This window comes from Mya arenaria, chromosome 1, assembly GCF_026914265.1.
Source record: "Mya arenaria isolate MELC-2E11 chromosome 1, ASM2691426v1".
Taxonomy (NCBI): Eukaryota; Metazoa; Mollusca; class Bivalvia; order Myida; family Myidae; genus Mya; species Mya arenaria.
In genome coordinates this window covers 14,123,568-14,141,074 of record NC_069122.1, presented here as the reverse complement: position 1 = coordinate 14,141,074, position 17,507 = coordinate 14,123,568, and the positions used below count along the sequence as shown (strand labels likewise).

Genomic DNA, 17,507 nt, shown 5'->3' with positions numbered 1-17,507 from the left:
CTTATATAAAACCAGTCAACCCCTCCAGGGTAGAATATGCATTTCTCTGAAGGGATCTGTTGGCTTTGTTGGGCTCCCACGTTACAAAAGTTACAAACAAGCGTTTTATGGTCTTCAGATAGCTTGTCAAACAGGTCAATTATTTGAAGTCCGATTTCAGTTAAAATAAACAACAAATATTCAAAATGTAACTAATTACTAGTCACTAATCTTAGTGTTATTCACTACTGGTTATTTATATTGCACATTCCTTATCTCCAAGCATTTGCCATTCAGTGCATTACAACATTGTATACGGTTCCCAGGAATCAGAACTTAACATTATTCTGAATAAAGACACTAGAAAACCACCCTTTTTGGTCGAATTCTTGAACAAGCTAACCAAAACTAAATTGAGGTTGCAAATTTTGTTAATTCGTAGAACATGTTTACCAGGACCGTTCTCGTCTAATTTAATAATTTCTAATAAAAAGGGAGGTAACTGTGCAGGGTGTCTTGTTTTCGAGAGTAAATTTAACAAAAATGGTGTAGTCTAACCTTTATGTACAATAAGGCAGCGTTTTACGGGAGTAAATATACGGGTGTTTGTTTACATCTGCACCGGCTTCATGTTGTCCAGGAAAATGGTGAATAAATTCTTGAAATTATAGGTAAGTTATTGAGGTTATTCATTATTTCATTCGAGATTTCTCAACAACCATCGCTTTCATCTTGAAAAAAATGAAGTCTGTTGTTTTTATAAAAGTGGCCATTTTTATCTATAATGTAGCATTTTAGCTATCTGTAAGTCAAAAGTACAAAAACATGGCATACTGTAGCCACAATTATGCACGTTTTAGGGAACTTTCTTTTAGAAGGCAGTAAATTGCACCAAAAATATCACTGAAATACAGTGTATGTAATTCAGAAATGAATCCACTAGCCCTTTCGTGCTACCAGATAGGAAATTTTACTAGCCTGAAACAGGTTTCACTAGCCAACACTTCAACAGCATAAAGTATCACTCGTTTTGAAGAAATTATGGAAGTTTGAATATGATAAGTCCTCGATTCTGACCATCTAATCGAGCACGCTCATACAATTTCAATACTTTAATAATTGTTTCTCAACCTGGACAAATCTGACGGTGCATCAATAATTAAATAAGCATTGAGGGCTCATCCTAGGCCGAAATTAAAGGGGATGTGAACTCCTCGCAAATTGAACCACCACCCCTGGAAAAAAGTAAATAGTTGCCAAAACAAAAATCGTCAAATACTCACAAGTGACTGTTTATATGGACTAAAATTGTCTTTTTCCTTTCTTGTTCATTCATTGTTCCACTTAGCCTTTTTCTTATTGTCATCTGTTATTTGACTGACCGGTCATGGCCTTTTCTTTCCTGGCTTCGCCCCTTTGACACAACGAAGATCAAACTTCATTGAAATATATTTCATTATTGTTTACGTTTTCAAAGGTTAAAAGGTCATTACATGTATATTAAAATTGAAGTGGCGAATGGAATCGGCTAAAACACGGTATTTGTCCACCTAAGTGTCTCACCAAGGTGGAAAAATGAACTTCAATGCAGGGCCATGAAATTTTGTCCATTTTTAGTTTAAAGTTTCAGTCATTGGAAATGATATTTGTTTTCCTACAGTCGCTTTTATAAATTAATTTTTTTGGCGACTTTTACATACAGGTCAGTGTAAGGTTACAGACACTACAACAGGCATATAACAACAAAGATTTTAATGGAAACAAGTCTGTATTATTCAGGTTAACACAGAAAACTAACAATTAGAATGTTAACAAACAAATGCATAAAATCTCTGCTTGAGATAAGCATAAAAAAAAACATATTTCATCCCAGTTGCGATGAACTCTAAAAATTGACAAAAATGATCACACAACTTTAACTGTAACTTTTAAAGTTTGTAGAACCAAGTGCCCCAAGCACATTGTTTTTCTAAAATAAACACTTTTCCTATCAAGTATAGTCAGTTTCTGCTGTTTATATCAATAGAACATATTTTTTGTATGAGATAGAAATAGACTGCACTACGGTTACGGACTCTACACATTGTAAGAACCAACACATGCTCAACATTTTCTATTTGAAATACACATGTTTGTGTATTTTCAACAGATTAACTTTAACTTTGCTGAGTTCCTGTGTATTGAATTTAAAATGACCTCTTTCATTGACAAGTTCAGGAGCTTCTAGCTTTGAAATGAAATGTTCTGTTGGCTCCTGAGAAACGTCTGACTTCTCAGGCCACACATATGCGTTTCCAGCTTTCTTCATATATTTAAGCCCATATTCTGTTTCAGATTTACTTGTAATTTCAGCAACGTAAACACTTATGGGTCCTTTTCTCGGTTTGAGCCCAACGGTAACAAAATCACCAGGTTGAAAGGCTGTATCTTGTTGGGATGTTGTTGCTGCTGTCTCTTCTATTTTTCTCCTCTTGGCTTTTGGTTGCTTGGTCTCCGATTTTCTTTTCAAAGTTATTTGTTTCTGTCCTTTTGTTTGTTCTTTGCAGGTTGCTTTAGGCTGCTCCTTGTTAGATGGTTGTTTCTTCTTTACATTTAGTTTTTCTTGGACTTTACTAATAACATCAAGGTTTCTTTTCTCCCACTTATTAACTATGTCTACATTGATTTCTCACATTTTGATGTTACACCATTCACACAAGCATCACAGTAACAACTAAGTTTCCTTGAGTTAAGCTCATAGTCTTTACCAACAGACTTAACAGAGTGCAGCTTCCGTGTTCCAGTTAATGTTTGTACATTTGTTTCTGGTCGGTTTTCTATTCACATTTTCAACAAATACAAATTCTCTTCTCGACAGAGTGCTTTTTACAGTGTCCACTACTTCCATTTTCAGAGTTTCTTGACAAAATTGGTAAACGTCTTCAGCATTACCAAGAACTTTCCTGTTACTTATTACAGCACGATAACAAGCATTCTTTACAGTTGCACCCAACCCATCACAGACATTCTTTCCATGAGACGTTTCAAAGTAGTTTCGAGTCATTTTGGGCTGCTTTCTGAGACTGATATCAGCAAACGCCTTTTTCCCCTTGTACTGGGCTGCACACCCATCAGTCCACTCGTGGAGTTCACCAATCTTCACCCCTCTGCTTTCTAGTAATTTAATGGCTTGATTCTCGAAGACAATTGCTAAATCCGCATCATGTTTGGTTTCTTCACTTATTCCAATGATGGCATGTTTTACTGTAACATCTTTGTCATCAAGACTTTCTTTATAGTAGCACATCATTGGATGTACAGTTACCTGGTTTCTATCAAAGAACCCTGACTGCACTTCACTTTGGAAGACACATGCATAGTTCTCACTGAAATCCATTACCATGGCTACAGATCCCTTTGTTAATTTCTCTACACATACACCCATTTGTTTCTGTTGCCAGGATGCTCTAAATGCATGCTCTGGGTACACCATCATGTCTTTCTCTAAAGCTGTCAAAAACACTTTGAAATCAGCTTCTTTGGGCACACAAGAAATGCAGCGCTTTACTTTGTCATATTTCTTTATTTCAATGCTTTCCCATTGATACCATGACACCATCCCATCTCTGTTCTTTTCTTCCATAGTCGCCAAATACTTTTGAAGGCCTTGTACTCCACATTTTTCACAATTTCTTGACACACATTTTAAAGATGGCTCTTGTTCATAGCTGCAGAATGTTGCATCACTCAGACTCTTCTTATCAATCTTAATGTCTTCTGTCATGTCAGTCTCTTTTACAACTCGTTTCAATGTTGTAAGTGCTTCTACTTTCAGGGCTACATTACAACAAGTCTGGCACAGGCATGACCGTCTGCTTGTCTCGGACACTTTCTTTACATTAACTGGTTTTAGTTTGCTGAATGATGTAAGTCCTATTTTATGATTGGGGTTTCTTGTTTTGTATAACTTGTGTGCTTCTTCTAGTGTCATTGTCATCACATGTTTCTGTAGTGTTTCTTTCATACCAGGCTGAGTTTTGATTCTAACAACATCACGTTTGGATGGCACCTCTCTGCTAATTTCAGCACCCAGGTAGAACTCTTTCACTGATTGTTTCACATGATCACTTATCACATCACATCTTGTTTTTCTCTGTTTCATTTTCCACCATTCATTTCTCATCTTCCTTGTCTTGTAAGACACATTGAAATATTTACTAACTGTGATCTTTTTGTATTTCCTTAGTACTGATTCACGTATTACATCATATGCATGTTTCTTTTCTCTGTCTTTTCGAACACCAATGTTTACTTCGGAAATACTTTCTTTCAAGGAATTCACTATAGCATCTGCTACTTCAAGTTTCTTCTTACAAGCTGGTGTCATTGTTACTCCTTGGTCAGAAAGTACTTTGGATGTTGAAGGTGACTCAATAAGCTTCTTTAAAATGGCGGCTTTCTTCTTTGGTGTCCTAGGCAGAATGCCTTTCACCATTTGCGCTCGTCTGTATATTGTTGCACGGGATAAGTTACTTTTGTTCTGTCTGCTTTCTCCATGACTGTCATTTTCATCAACTGTGTTAACAATTGGAATTGTAGGAGACTTAAGTTTAATTCGCATTCTCCAGGCTTGTGTTCGCTTCACAGCTTTTTTCTTTTTTTCTTCCAGAGCCGGTTTCTTACTCTTTTTAACACCAGGATCTTCAGAAGAACATGTTGTTTTCATCTTTTTTCTCTGTCTGTATCTTTTCATTTCTTCAGCTTTTTTCTTTCTTAAGGAGGCTTTTAATTCAGGATCTGAATTGGCCATGAGTTTCACTTTCATTCGAGCTTCCTTCTTTCTTTCTGTGTCTTTCTTTTTGATTTCAGAATATTTTGTGGAGTTTTCTGTTTTCTGACGCATTCTCCATGCCTTGACTTTCAGCCTGTTTTTCTCCTTTTGCTTCTTTTCTATGTCTTCATTCTTTTCAGCATTCATTTCAGCATTTTTTTCAAGTTTCCGGGATCGCAGTGATGATTTTCGGCTCTCTTCTGTAAAAAGACATTCTGAATATTAATTAACCTTAAACGGTTGGGTTCAATGTATACCTTAGAATATTAATATATATATATGGTATATAAATCTTCATATAAAGACAGGTTTTGTGAAAAGAAAAACCTCAAAAGGTATAAATGTCCCTATATGGTTCAATTGTATTGTTTCTGTTCATAAAAATGTTTTTGAACATACTTACAGTAGACTTAGAAACAAGTGGCCGTATTTTGTAGAGTCTGTAACCTGAGTACAAGTACAAATCAAATATTACTTAAGCTTCAATTCTGTACATTTAACAAGTATCCACTGTGTCTGTGATCTGTATATTATAACACTGATTGTATTCATTGGCATACACGCCAATCTTTATGTAAAAATATTTCATCTCGGCTCCGTAATAGGCTACACAAAATGAAATTGTGTGTCATACTGTCATAGGATTTCCATTAAACAACCTGTTAAGACCATTTTAGTTTGTTATATGTTGGGCATGGCAATTTCAACAAATAAGCATCACAACATGTGCATTTCATGTGGACAATTGCATTAATTCATGGCATCATGTACAGACATATGGTTTTGGTTACGGACCCTACGTAACATAGCATGGAATGTTTAGATAAGGATAATACATACCTAGAGCATCACTGGAACCAACACCTTTAGTGTTTTCCATTTGAAAGGACTTCTTGCTGGAATCTGACCGACTATTACCCAAAATAAGCCATTTTCTTAGCTGATTCCATCATTACAGCTGGACTGTTGTATTTCTTAGAAAGGCGGTTGTTTTGGATGATGCAATAATTCATCACAAATATTGTTGCATCAGCCGTTTTATTGGTATTTTCCAATAGTTAAAAGATGATGCAATATTGCACAATAAAAAAATTGCTTTTACCATGAAAAAATATAAGGAAATATGCTATTGAAAACAATGGAAATTTCAAATCAAAATTTGAAGGCAGATTTTGTAGTGTCCGTAACATTAAATATGTAAAAAAATGCAACTTAAAATCAAAATATTCCAAAAATATTTCAGCCATTAAACATACTCATACAGGGCTCTCAATAAGTTTTGAAGTAGTAGGGAGTTATAGGAAAGTAGGAGGGGGGTCTGGGGGACCTCCCCCAGCGGGGTTTTAATTGGCAGAGCCCCTATTCAGCCGGGGGTCCAGGGGGCCGCAGGCCCCTGGCCGAAAACGATTTTAAGCATTATGAATTTGGTCAAGGTTAGCTCTCATTAGAGCAAAATTCCTGTTTTGAACATCATTTTACATGTGTAATTACCATTGATACAAGTAAACAAAAATAGTCCTTGGTTCAAAAACATACATATTTTTATTCAAAAAAGGAAAATTGAATCAAAATAGTCATCTAAAATAGTCATCTTCTAATCAAAATAGTCATCCTCCAACTCTGAGTCATCAGATGTCAGATAAACTAGATTAAAGCAGTCATTGTAACAGAAAATTGGGTCTTTCAAAAGAATATCAACACAGTCGAAAATAATCGTATCCGAAATGTGTACAGTTCTTGTAATGACATTTCAAAGCCACAATTGCGCCGTCATTGAGTTGCCATAAATATAACATATCATTTATATACCTACCTAGAAATAAAGAACGATTCCAGTTTTCTTTGTTTAACATCGTCCTTCGTGTTTTTTACTTTTTGACATTTTCGCATTTTAATGTTGATGTTGTTTTATCGAATATTTGGCTTGTTATCGCCGATGTTCTGGGTTGTATTTTAACGAATTAATATGCCGATATCATCTCATGTTATTTTAAATAATCGTCTGTCGGATTCAAAGCACTCCAAGTCTTGTAGATGCATATTAGTTCATATACAAGCGCTTTGAAGACTACGATGCAAATTGGCAATCGGGCGCATTTACCATTAAATTTGATCATAATACATCGTTGCAATTCATTTTTTTACGTTTAGACAAAGTATTATTTTTATGTAAGATAAGGGACATTTTAAGAATACAATCATGACAACTGTTAACTTGAGAATAGCCGGGTCATACAGCCATAATTGCCGGGGGATATCCCTGGCCCCCGGCTCTTATTGAGAGCCCTGCTCATACAGAGGTTTTTATTTGTGGAATGCCACATTTCTGTCATTAATACATATGTAGATACAAACCCATGGTTACGGACTCTACAGATTTTTTAACCCTGAAAATCTTACAGGTGAACCTCCTTCTTTTTAAGAATGTGAATCATGAATGCCCAAAGCAACACAAAATTGGAAGTTTGATTAATAATCAGTCTTACAAAACAGTTATCACTTGTAAATGGGTGAATTTTCAATGTTTTTCATGCATATAACAAGGGATACTTATTGTGATTTTGAAAAATTGGCAAAAGCACCACTTTATGTTAATAAGTCATATTTTCTGTAATAATTTGTCTATTTTCTTGATTTACCCACCAAAATTTAGCACTTGAAATTTTCTATAAGCTGAGGTAATGCATTTTTTCCAAATCATCATGCAAAATAGATATATAACAGTTTGAATATATAAAAAAATCAAATGAGACAGCATAACGCTTGAAAATGGCCATTTTTGGGATATGCTTTTTGCTGTTACTCGAATACAAATTGATATTTTCACTTGAAATTTGGAGGCCAGCAGGAGTGGACTAGGTTACATGCTTTGGCTGCAAAGAATTAAGTTTGAAATCACACACTTTCCTTCAATCTATGTATAACAACCAAAAAATATAAAATGGACAAATACCGTGTTTTAGCCGAATGGTTACATTTTATGAATTAATGTGTGCTTCACACATACAATCGGCTGAATAACCAGTCAAGAAGTCATTTTGTGCTACCTCATCATATTTTGTGACAGCTTTTCAACAAACTTGAGTAAAAACCAAACTTTCCTGTTTGGGCAGACAAGTGGGAATTATTACTTGTCCCGGGCTTCAGGCAAATGCATGGGTTATTACGAAAACTGAAAATGCAAACAAATTGAAAGTATTTGGCAGTTGAAGCATTACAGGCCTTTTCTCCCTTTCAGCACAGTATGAAACAGTCCCTCTTTTTTAAAACCTGGCTAAACCCCTAATGTACTTTAATTATTTATATATAAGACTCATTATGGGTGTTACATAACATACTAATTTCAACTATTATTTCTTTGAATACTGTTAACCAACGCTTAACCACTGAGCAAAATCAATCTATAAATGAGAAATTGGACCCTTGAAGTTTCTGGCTAGTACCAAAGACATTTAAATATTTTATCAGGTAAGTAATCACCGTGTAATTTAAATGTTTTGTATGTGTTTAAAAGCATAATTGATTTCAGTTATTTCATGTTCATCTAATGAAGCTTTTATATTCCCTTTTATCTACAACTGTCTTATAATCCTAGGAAGAAAACGTGTTGTATTAAGTCTGGTAACTTTGGTATTTAATGCAAAATGTAGAACCAAGTTAAATGGACTTGATATGATCGCTTACAGATTTTATGTTGGCAAAGATTTTTTGATACTTTGTTGAAAATTGAGTACTTTTACCGTACTTAATTTTGTGACAAAAGAGAAACCTCATATACAGTGAAAACTCACTAAACCTGACAAGGTCCGGACTGGGCAAAATTTCCGGTTCAGTGAGGATTCCGGTTTAGTGAGGAATTGATGTACGGAGTAAGTTTACTCAAAATATTAACTGAGTTAACCTTTAAAGGGAAGTTGACGTTTAGACGGAGGTTGAGACATGATTAAAGCACATGCAAAAGTGATAAACACAATTAAACATTTCTGCGTTTTTATAATCATCTTTTTTTCCAAGTCTTAAAATAAAACAACTCTCATAATTTAATGCTTGTTAAGTATGTCTGATAGTTTAATTAATGCACCGCTCTAATTTGATTCAATCATAGAAGTCTTTAGATAAAACAACCCTCCAAAATGATCACTTAATAACCGATTCTAGTTCTTTATTTTCTGCAACAAACAAATTAATGTTTCAATCAATTTTCTTTTCACAAGTTTGATAATCGTTTGATTATCGCGTGGCAGTCGATCCACAGCGCAATCATCATTATCGATTATCGAGTTAACACAACATCACAAGTGCATTGTTTAACGACGCACCGGCTGTAAAACAAAGTGACAAAAGTGACATGCGATTGGCGAATTCCTAATACACAAAATCATTTTGACATGTTTGAACAAATATAACGGTTTTGTAGGGATTATTTTACATTGAAAATAGAAGGGGAAAACCGGGACTCTGAAAAATGTCCGGTATCCCAAGGATTCCGGTTTTGTGGAGATCCGGTTTAGTGAGTTTCCACTATATATATTCATTTGAAAAAAAAATATATATCTAATTTAATTTCCTTGATGCTTCTTGGCAAACTGTTGAGCATTTTCTGTTTGCCAATAGAATTATAAATGAAAACATGTAGAGATTAGTGTTCAGATTTCAAAACTAAAAGTAAATGATAATTTTGTTTTTGATAATTGATTTGATATCAGAAAAAGTCATCATGTTGTAAAAAATGAACATAAATAAACAAATTAAAATATCTCTTTGTCATATACATTTAATATTTATACAGTACTTATAAAATTGTGTTTTTTTTGTATGACCTTTTTGGTACATTTTAATGCACTTGCTCTCACCTAGGTGACTCAGGTTTGATTCCTGGCCTGGACACATGTGGGTTTGATCTGTAGTATCCTGATGTTGGACAAGTGGGTTTCCACCATTTTCTGGATTCCATCACAAAACAAACTCTTGCATAACATTGTGCAATCGAGAGTGATTCATATAATGTTGTAATAACTTTTAAAAAAATGTCTCACATTGAAGCATTGTAAAATAAATAAATCAAACCAAAAAAAAAACATTTTAATCTTAATTTTCAGACATGCAGTTGATAAGAAGAATTGACCTTTTATGAAGTTGCCATTTTACCAAAAAAATTAAAATGGAGTACTCCGTACAGTTAAATGGACAGATGATCGCATCGCCAAGATCAGGGCGATCAGGTGACATGGCTGAGGTAAACCTCTAAATGGGTTCCATATATTTAGACTTAAAATTTGTTTTTATAGCCTGTGAATTTTTAAATAGAAAAAGGTTTAGTTAGAAGGTGTCGTCATGGCCTTGTTGTAGGGCGTCATGGCCTTGTTGTAAGGTGCCGTCATGGCCTTGTTGTAAGGTGCCATCATGGCCTTGTTGTAAGGTGTCGTCATGGCCTTGTTGTAAGGTGTTGTCATGGCCTTGTTGTAAGGTGTCGTCATGGCCTTGTTGTAAAGTGCCATCATGGCCTTGTTGTAAAATACCGTCATGGCCTTGTTGGAAGGTGTCGTCATGGCCTTGTTGTATGGTGTCGTCATGGCCTTGTTGTAAGGTGTTCTCATGGCCTTGTTGTAAGGTGCCGTCATGGCCTTGTTGTAAGGTGTCGTCATGGCCTTGTTGGAAGGTGTCGTCATGGCCTTGTTGGAACGTGCCGTCATGGCCATGTTGGAAGGTTTCGTCATGGCCTTGATGGAAGGTGCTGTCATGGCCTTGTTGTAAGGTGTCGTCATGGCCTTGTTGTAAGGTGCCATCATGGCCTTGTTGTAAGGTGTCGTCATGGCCTTGTTGTAAGGTGTCGTCATGGCCTTGTTGTAAGGTGTTGTCATGGCCTTGTTGTAAGGTGTCGTCATGGCCTTGTTGTAAGGTGTCGTCATGGCCTTGTTGTAAGGTGTCGTCATGGCCTTGTTGTAAGGTGCCGTCATGGCCTTGTTGTAAGGTGTCGTCATGGCCTTGTTGTAAGGTGTTGTCATGGCCTTGTTGTAAGGTGTTGTCATGGCCTTGTTGTAAGGTGTTGTCATGGCCTTGTTGTAAGGTGTCGTCATGGCCTTGTTGTAAGGTGTTGTCATGGCCTTGTTGTAAGGTGCTGTCATGGCCTTGTTGTAAGGTGTCGTCATGGCCTTGTTGTAAGGTGTCGTCATGGCCTTGTTGTAAGGTGTTGTCATGGCCTTGTTGTAAGGTGTCGTCATGGCCTTGTTGTAAGGTGCTGTCATGGCCTTGTTGTAAGGTGCTGTCATGGCCTTGTTGTAAGGTGTTGTCATGGCCTTGTTGTAAGGTGCCGTCATGGCCTTGTTGTAAGGTGTTGTCATGGCCTTGTTGTAAGGTGCCGTCATGGCCTTGTTGTAAGGTGTTGTCATAGCCTTGTTGTAAGGTGTTGTCATGGCCTTGTTGTAAGGTGCTGTCATGGCCTTGTTGTAAGGTGTTGTCATGGCCTTGTTGTAAGGTGTTGTCATGGCCTTGTTGTAAGGTGCCGTCATGGCCTTGTTGTAAGGTGTTGTCATGGCCTTGTTGTAAGGTGCCGTCATGGCCTTGTTGTAAGGTGTTGTCATGGCCTTGTTGTAAGGTGTTGTCATGGCCTTGTTGTAAGGTGCTGTCATGGCCTTGTTGTAAGGTGTTGTCATGGCCTTGTTGTAAGGTGTTGTCATGGCCTTGTTGTAAGGTGTTGTCATGGCCTTGTTGTAAGGTGTTGTCATGGCCTTGTTGTAAGGTGTTGTCATGGCCTTGTTGTAAGGTGTTGTCATGGCCTTGTTGTAAGGTGTTGTCATGGCCTTGTTGTAAGGTGTTGTCATAGCCTTGTTGTAAGGTGTTGTCATGGCCTTGTTGTAAGGTGTTGTCATGGCCTTGTTGTAAGGTGTTGTCATAGCCTTGTTGTAAGGTGTTGTCATGGCCTTGTTGTAAGGTGTTGTCATAGCCTTGTTGTAAGGTGTTGTCATGGCCTTGTTGTAAGGTGTTGTCATGGCCTTGTTGTAAGGTGTTGTCATGGCCTTGTTGTAAGGTGTTGTCATGGCCTTGTTGTAAGGTGTTGTCATGACCTTGTTGTAAGGTGTTGTCATGGCCTTGTTGGAAGGTGCCATCATGGCCTTGTTGTAAGGTGTTGTCATGGCCTTGTTGTAAGGTGTTGTCATGACCTTGTTGTAAAGTGTTGTCATGGCCTTGTTGTAAGGTGTTGTCATGGCCTTGTTGTAAGGTGTTGTCATGGCCTTGTTGTAAGGTGTTGTCATGGCCTTGTTGTAAGGTGTTGTCATGGCCTTGTTGTAAGGTGTTGTCATGGCCTTGTTGTAAGGTGTTGTCATGACCTTGTTGTAAGGTGTTGTCATGACCTTGTTGTAAAGTGTTGTCATGGCCTTGTTGGGAGGTGTTGTCATGGCCTTGTTGTAAGGTGTTGTCATGGCCTTGTTGTAAGGTGTTGTCATGGCCTTGTTGTAAGGTGCCATCATGGCCTTGTTGTAAGGTGTTGTCATGGCCTTGTTGTAAGGTGTTGTCATGGCCTTGTTGTAAGGTGTCGTCATGGCCTTGTTGTAAGGTGTTGTCATGGCCTTGTTGTAAGGTGTTGTCATGGCCTTGTTGTAAGGTGTTGTCATGGCCTTGTTGTAAGGTGTTGTCATGGCCTTGTTGTAAGGTGTTGTCATGGCCTTGTTGTAAGGTGTCGTCATGGCCTTGTTGTAAGGTGTTGTCATGGCCTTGTTGTAAGGTGTTGTCATGGCCTTGTTGTAAGGTGTTGTCATGGCCTTGTTGTAAGGTGTTTATGAATAACACTAAGACTAGTTACATTTTGAATATTTGATGTTTATCGTAACTGAAATTGGACTTCAACTAGTTCTCTCACTGGTTCTGACATGTATGGATGAAAATCCCAGTCGCGTCATAAAATAATCATATATCCCTCCTGTATTATGTTATGTACTTGTTATGTACTTTTACTGCTCATTGCAATTAATGACAATACAGCAGCTAGAAAAATGTTTACTTTAACTTATTCTCCATCAAAATTTTAAATTAAAGCAGAACGGAAAATGTTAAAATGTAGAGAACACTCAACTCTGTTATTGTTTTTTAGATCTAATTGATCATCTATAATTGATAATTTTCGAATTACACCAATTCAAACATTTTATTCTTCAGGGAGAAAAAGAGTTCTCTTCCCTTTCGAAGCTTAAAGGTCTCTCAAAGGATGACAAGACAGAAAACGCCATGTTACGATCCCGAATTGACGAACAGTCACAGCTTATAATGATTCTCAAAAATCGCTCCGATGAGACGATAAATAAGATACAAACACTGGAGCGAATCAACGAAGAGCTCACGTCATTTCGGGATAGTGCTAAAGAACAAATAGAACATGAAAGAAGAAAGTTCAATCTTTTAGATGGACGTTTTAATGACTTGGCTTCGAACCATGAAGAAATGATAAAATTCAAGGATGAATATAAAAGAGTGAATGCTGAGTTAAGGAAAGAGAACGATAGACTTAGGGATGAGAATGCGAAATTGTTTTCTAAGGCGTTATTGGAAAAGGATGAGATGATTCACAATTTGGAAGGAAAATTGATTACTGCAAAGGAACAGTGTGCAGCAATAGACACCAAATATAGGTGAGCTTGAACAATTAGTTATAGCCAAATACCCTTCAATTTCATTGTTACAGTAATCAGATGTTACAAAAAAAAATTCAAGCTGCACTCTCACAGATTGAACGTTTCAACACCTTTTTTTAATTCTTGGAACGAGCCAATTTTTGCGAGAATCCAAGGAAACCAGTTATATAAGACTGCTGACAACAAATTAGATCCCAGTTTTTATTAAGTTCAAAAAATGATCTTTTATGCATTTTTCTTAAAACGTTTGTACAATTGTATTAATTGTGGTAAATCTTATTTGGGAGAAAGAGTGCATCTTTAAATTTTTGGAAAACAATGAAGTAAGAAGGTTTGAAATGAATGGAGTCCTAAATAGGTACAAAAATAGCATAGCAATAAAGAGGAGAATAAAAAAATGGGATTTATTTCTTTAGGCATGCAGTTCAGGAGGGCAGAGCGCGTGAGGATTCATTAAGACGCGAGCTTCAAGATCTCCAAGAAAAAATGAGGACTGATGTTAAAGCTCTTCAACACAAACTCTCTGAAACAGAGGAACGACTTAAAGGTATTTCATATCGATAGCATTTGTTAATGCTCATGGGCGTACCTTCGCATACTCCAGTATGCCCGGGTGTACAAATAACTTTTGGTTCCCCCCGATATGGCAAATTTAAAGCTTATATCTTGAGATGAGATAAGAAAAAGAAATACAAAGGCTAAAGGGTTGTAAATACATTTACTGGTTAAAATTTAGTTAAAGCATCAAAGTTAAAAATGGTTCTTTCAAGGTTTTATTATTCATAAACAAAAAATCTATGTCAGGGGACACCAATCTTTCACTCCCATCCCCGATAAGTCTATATTAAAGGGACTAGACACCAGATGATACCATTGCATGGCAAAAATAAATTTGATATCGTCACGTGTACAACACATCTAATCATACTTACTGCGCTTATTATAAACAAGTTAACTCAGCTGAGACAGCAACAAAATATTCGTTTTATCATGTAAAATTATGTATTATTGGCCTCTTACTAGCTCATATTGATAATTCTAGGCTTGTTTAATTTGAGGAAATACTTTATTTGCTGATTTACGGACCATCTGGTGTCTAGTCCTTTTAAGACTTAACTAATGAAAGGACATTCACAGATCAATAGCTGTAATATGTATGTGTGTGTTTAATTAAAAATGCTACATGTACTTCCCTGGTTGGAAAATGAAAATTATGGAGGTGTTAATTTTTTTTTCGGTTAATTTCTTATCTAATTGTTTCCGAAATTGTTCAGTAAATTTTGGTCATTGTCATTGTAGGCTCTCTGTCACAAACATTTTACAATGTTAGTTGTCATAATGTCTGATCTGTGTATGTGTGTGCATTTAGGTGCGTCTTGTTGTCTGACTTAACCCTATCCAGGGAGTTTCTTGACCATGCATTATCAAGTTTTCAAAAAACTTTATGTTTAGATTCACCATGATGAGATGGCCTTTAGGACACAAGACCCAGGGTTGTGCCAAAGGTCATGGTCATGCTTAAAGCTGCACTCTCACAGATTTACCGTTTTTACGACTTTTTTATTTTTTGTCTTGGAAAGGGGAAATGTTTGCGTAAGTATCTGCAAACCAATGATAAAAGATTGCTGACATAAGATCAGAGCGCAGATTTGCATATTTCCGTTCAAAAATAATGTTTTATGGCTACCAACGGTTTAAGAAAAATGCAGAAAACATGAGTTTTTGACTTAAATATGAAATTCTGGGATTAAATTTTTTGTCAGCAGTCTTATGTCACTAGTGTCCGTTTATTTTCCGAAAATTGGCTCATTCCAAGACAAAAAATAAAAAAGTTGTCAAAACGTTCAATCTGTGAGAGTGCAGCTTTAAAGGCCAAAGTCTGAAATACACATGTAAGTCAGTGTCAAAGGCTCATTCAACATTACATAAACTCTGTGAGTAAGAATCCCTTTAAACATTGCCCTTTATATAAAATAGAATCCTCTTTTCAGGTGCTAATTACAAACTTCAAAACCAGATTGACTCTCGTCAAAATGCGGACACAGAGATGACTCGCAAGATTCAGCAACTAACGAAGGAGAAAGATGAAATGTTGGATCTTGCCATGCAACGTGGGAAGATTATACAGGTAAGTAGGGTTTCAGTTTTTATGCATTTCTTTTTGCTTGTCTTTGACAAAGCTGATATAATATAGCTTATCAAGTCATTTTTGTGTCAGTTTCTTGGGTAGAAACCAGCACAAATGTCCATTTTGAGGTGTCTTGAAAAAGAAGTTGTCTTATTGTTACAAAAATGATATATCTGTTACTTTGGTATAGGAACAAAATCTATTTCTATGTCCCTTTGCAAAAAATGTGTCTGTCGGTTTGTATACCATGTTTTGTCCACACAAATTTAAACTCAAAAACTGTTCAAGCAATTAAGGATCATAAAACTTCAGTGGTATGTTGCCCTTGACCATAAAATGAACACCATTGATTATTTTGGTTAGAAGGTCATAAGTCATGGCCAACAATCTTATGAAAGCTTTGTCAATATGATTACTCAAAAATGGTTTGACCTTGACCAGTAGATTAGGGTACCCCCTTTTGCTTTTTAGGTTAGTAGGTTAAAGGTCATTGTTTCCTTAAACAGCATTAGGAAACACAATATCTTGAAAACGCTTTAACAGATAGAACCATGAAACTTCAGTGGTAGCTTGAACTTGACAGATTAATGACTTGTATTATTTTAAAGGTAATGCCAAACAGTCTCATAAAAACGTAATGCAACTATTTGTAGTCATTTCATTTCTTCTTAAAGGCCCACAATATAGGTTGTTGCAAAAAACAAAAAAAGCATAATTATGATTTTTTGAAGACAAAAAATATTAGTTTTTACATAAATCAGCTTTTTTAATAAAAAGCTACATATCCACAACTTCCATAGTTACGAAAGGGCACAAAATTTTGCTAATTTTTTATCTGTACAAAAAGCATATGCTTTTTTGTTTTGATCATTAAAGTCGAATGAGTTAAAAATGATAATGCATTAAAATTCAGCATATATTTTTTGCATCAACCTTTATTGTGCTCCTTTAACACACCTTTATTTGATCTTCATCATGTTTCTGACAAAAAATTACCATTACAGAAGGAACAAAGTGACAACAAGATGTTGAAAAAGAGGATTGAAGAGATGGAGAAATCTGTTCAAGAGATGCACGAGAAATTCGAGTAGGTGAATTTTATATTGTTATAAGATCAGTGGTCAAACATCAACAAATGTTGAGTCCGCCCGGATAGCGTTGGACTGTGAATCTGACAACTCGGGTTCGATTCCCGGGTAGACCAGGTCACTTCTGTTGTGATTGGTTATGAAATCCTTTCTATGACCATTCGCACTGTACCACTGCCCCTGGTAGTTACTTGCAGAGGTGAGGGCACCTAGTACTGGTTAACCGTCAGATAGTCTGCCCAGGATAGGTGTGTGGTGGTCAAACTGTCACTCTGGGGCCCTTCAATGTGCTCACGCCGGGACCCGAAGTAAAAACTACTAACACCACCATCCACAAATGTCTTATTTTAGGGCAAAAGGCTTCGGCCCATCAGACACACACTATACAAAACTCAACTCAACATTGTTATTGCATTAAACACAGTCAAACCCCATTGGCTTGAACTCTCAGGAACCAGCAAAAATACCTCGAGCCTTGGGGAACTTGAGCCAATCGGGAATGCTTATCTTCAGTATAAAGAAATTGGTTCTTTACATTCAGTTTGAGTCAACGAGGTAATCAAGCCAAGCACGTTCGAGCCAATGGGGTTCGACTGTATAAACATGTTCATTGTAATTATAACATATGCAAAGACATGAATTTAGGCAACAAATTGTTTTAACAGAAGAGCAAAACAATATTAAGGATAAAAAAGGGAGAAAAAAATAGTTTCTTAAGATGTTTGCATTGTATATAAACTTTGACATTGTAAATAGAGTTAAATTTCGGCTAGTTAATTGATGAAATTTTGCTTTGTTGGCCAAACATGCAAAAACATGGCTGCATCAAAATATATTTAAGTTTAAACATTACATATTTTACAACAATTGTGAAG

The 17,507-nt window shown here is 36.4% G+C and overlaps 2 protein-coding genes across 3 annotated transcripts in view; one reads left to right on the top strand and one right to left on the bottom strand.

The window, feature by feature from the left end:
• Positions 1-597: 597 nt before the first annotated feature.
• Positions 598-17,507, top strand: part of LOC128239344 (coiled-coil domain-containing protein 89-like) — a 28,423-nt gene continuing 11,513 nt past the window's right edge. Inside the window, exons 1-6 of one of the 2 annotated variants that reach the window (XM_052955974.1) lie at positions 598-650; positions 9,889-10,025; positions 12,944-13,413; positions 13,833-13,963; positions 15,408-15,544; positions 16,549-16,631. In XM_052955974.1, the coding sequence (XP_052811934.1) occupies positions 9,951-10,025; positions 12,944-13,413; positions 13,833-13,963; positions 15,408-15,544; positions 16,549-16,631 (896 nt within the window). In that variant the 5' untranslated portion in view covers positions 598-650; positions 9,889-9,950. The remainder of the gene's footprint in view (positions 651-9,888; positions 10,026-12,943; positions 13,414-13,832; positions 13,964-15,407; positions 15,545-16,548; positions 16,632-17,507) is intronic. The other variant, XM_052955966.1, reaches the window with a different exon arrangement.
• Positions 1,621-6,029, bottom strand: LOC128223902 (uncharacterized). Its single transcript, XM_052933391.1, has 3 exons — positions 5,630-6,029; positions 2,911-4,989; positions 1,621-2,634 (listed from the first exon to the last, which is right to left on the bottom strand). The coding sequence occupies exons 1-3, from the start codon at positions 5,667-5,669 to the stop codon at positions 2,093-2,095; spliced, it is 2,661 nt and encodes an 886-aa protein (XP_052789351.1). The 5' UTR covers positions 5,670-6,029; the 3' UTR covers positions 1,621-2,092.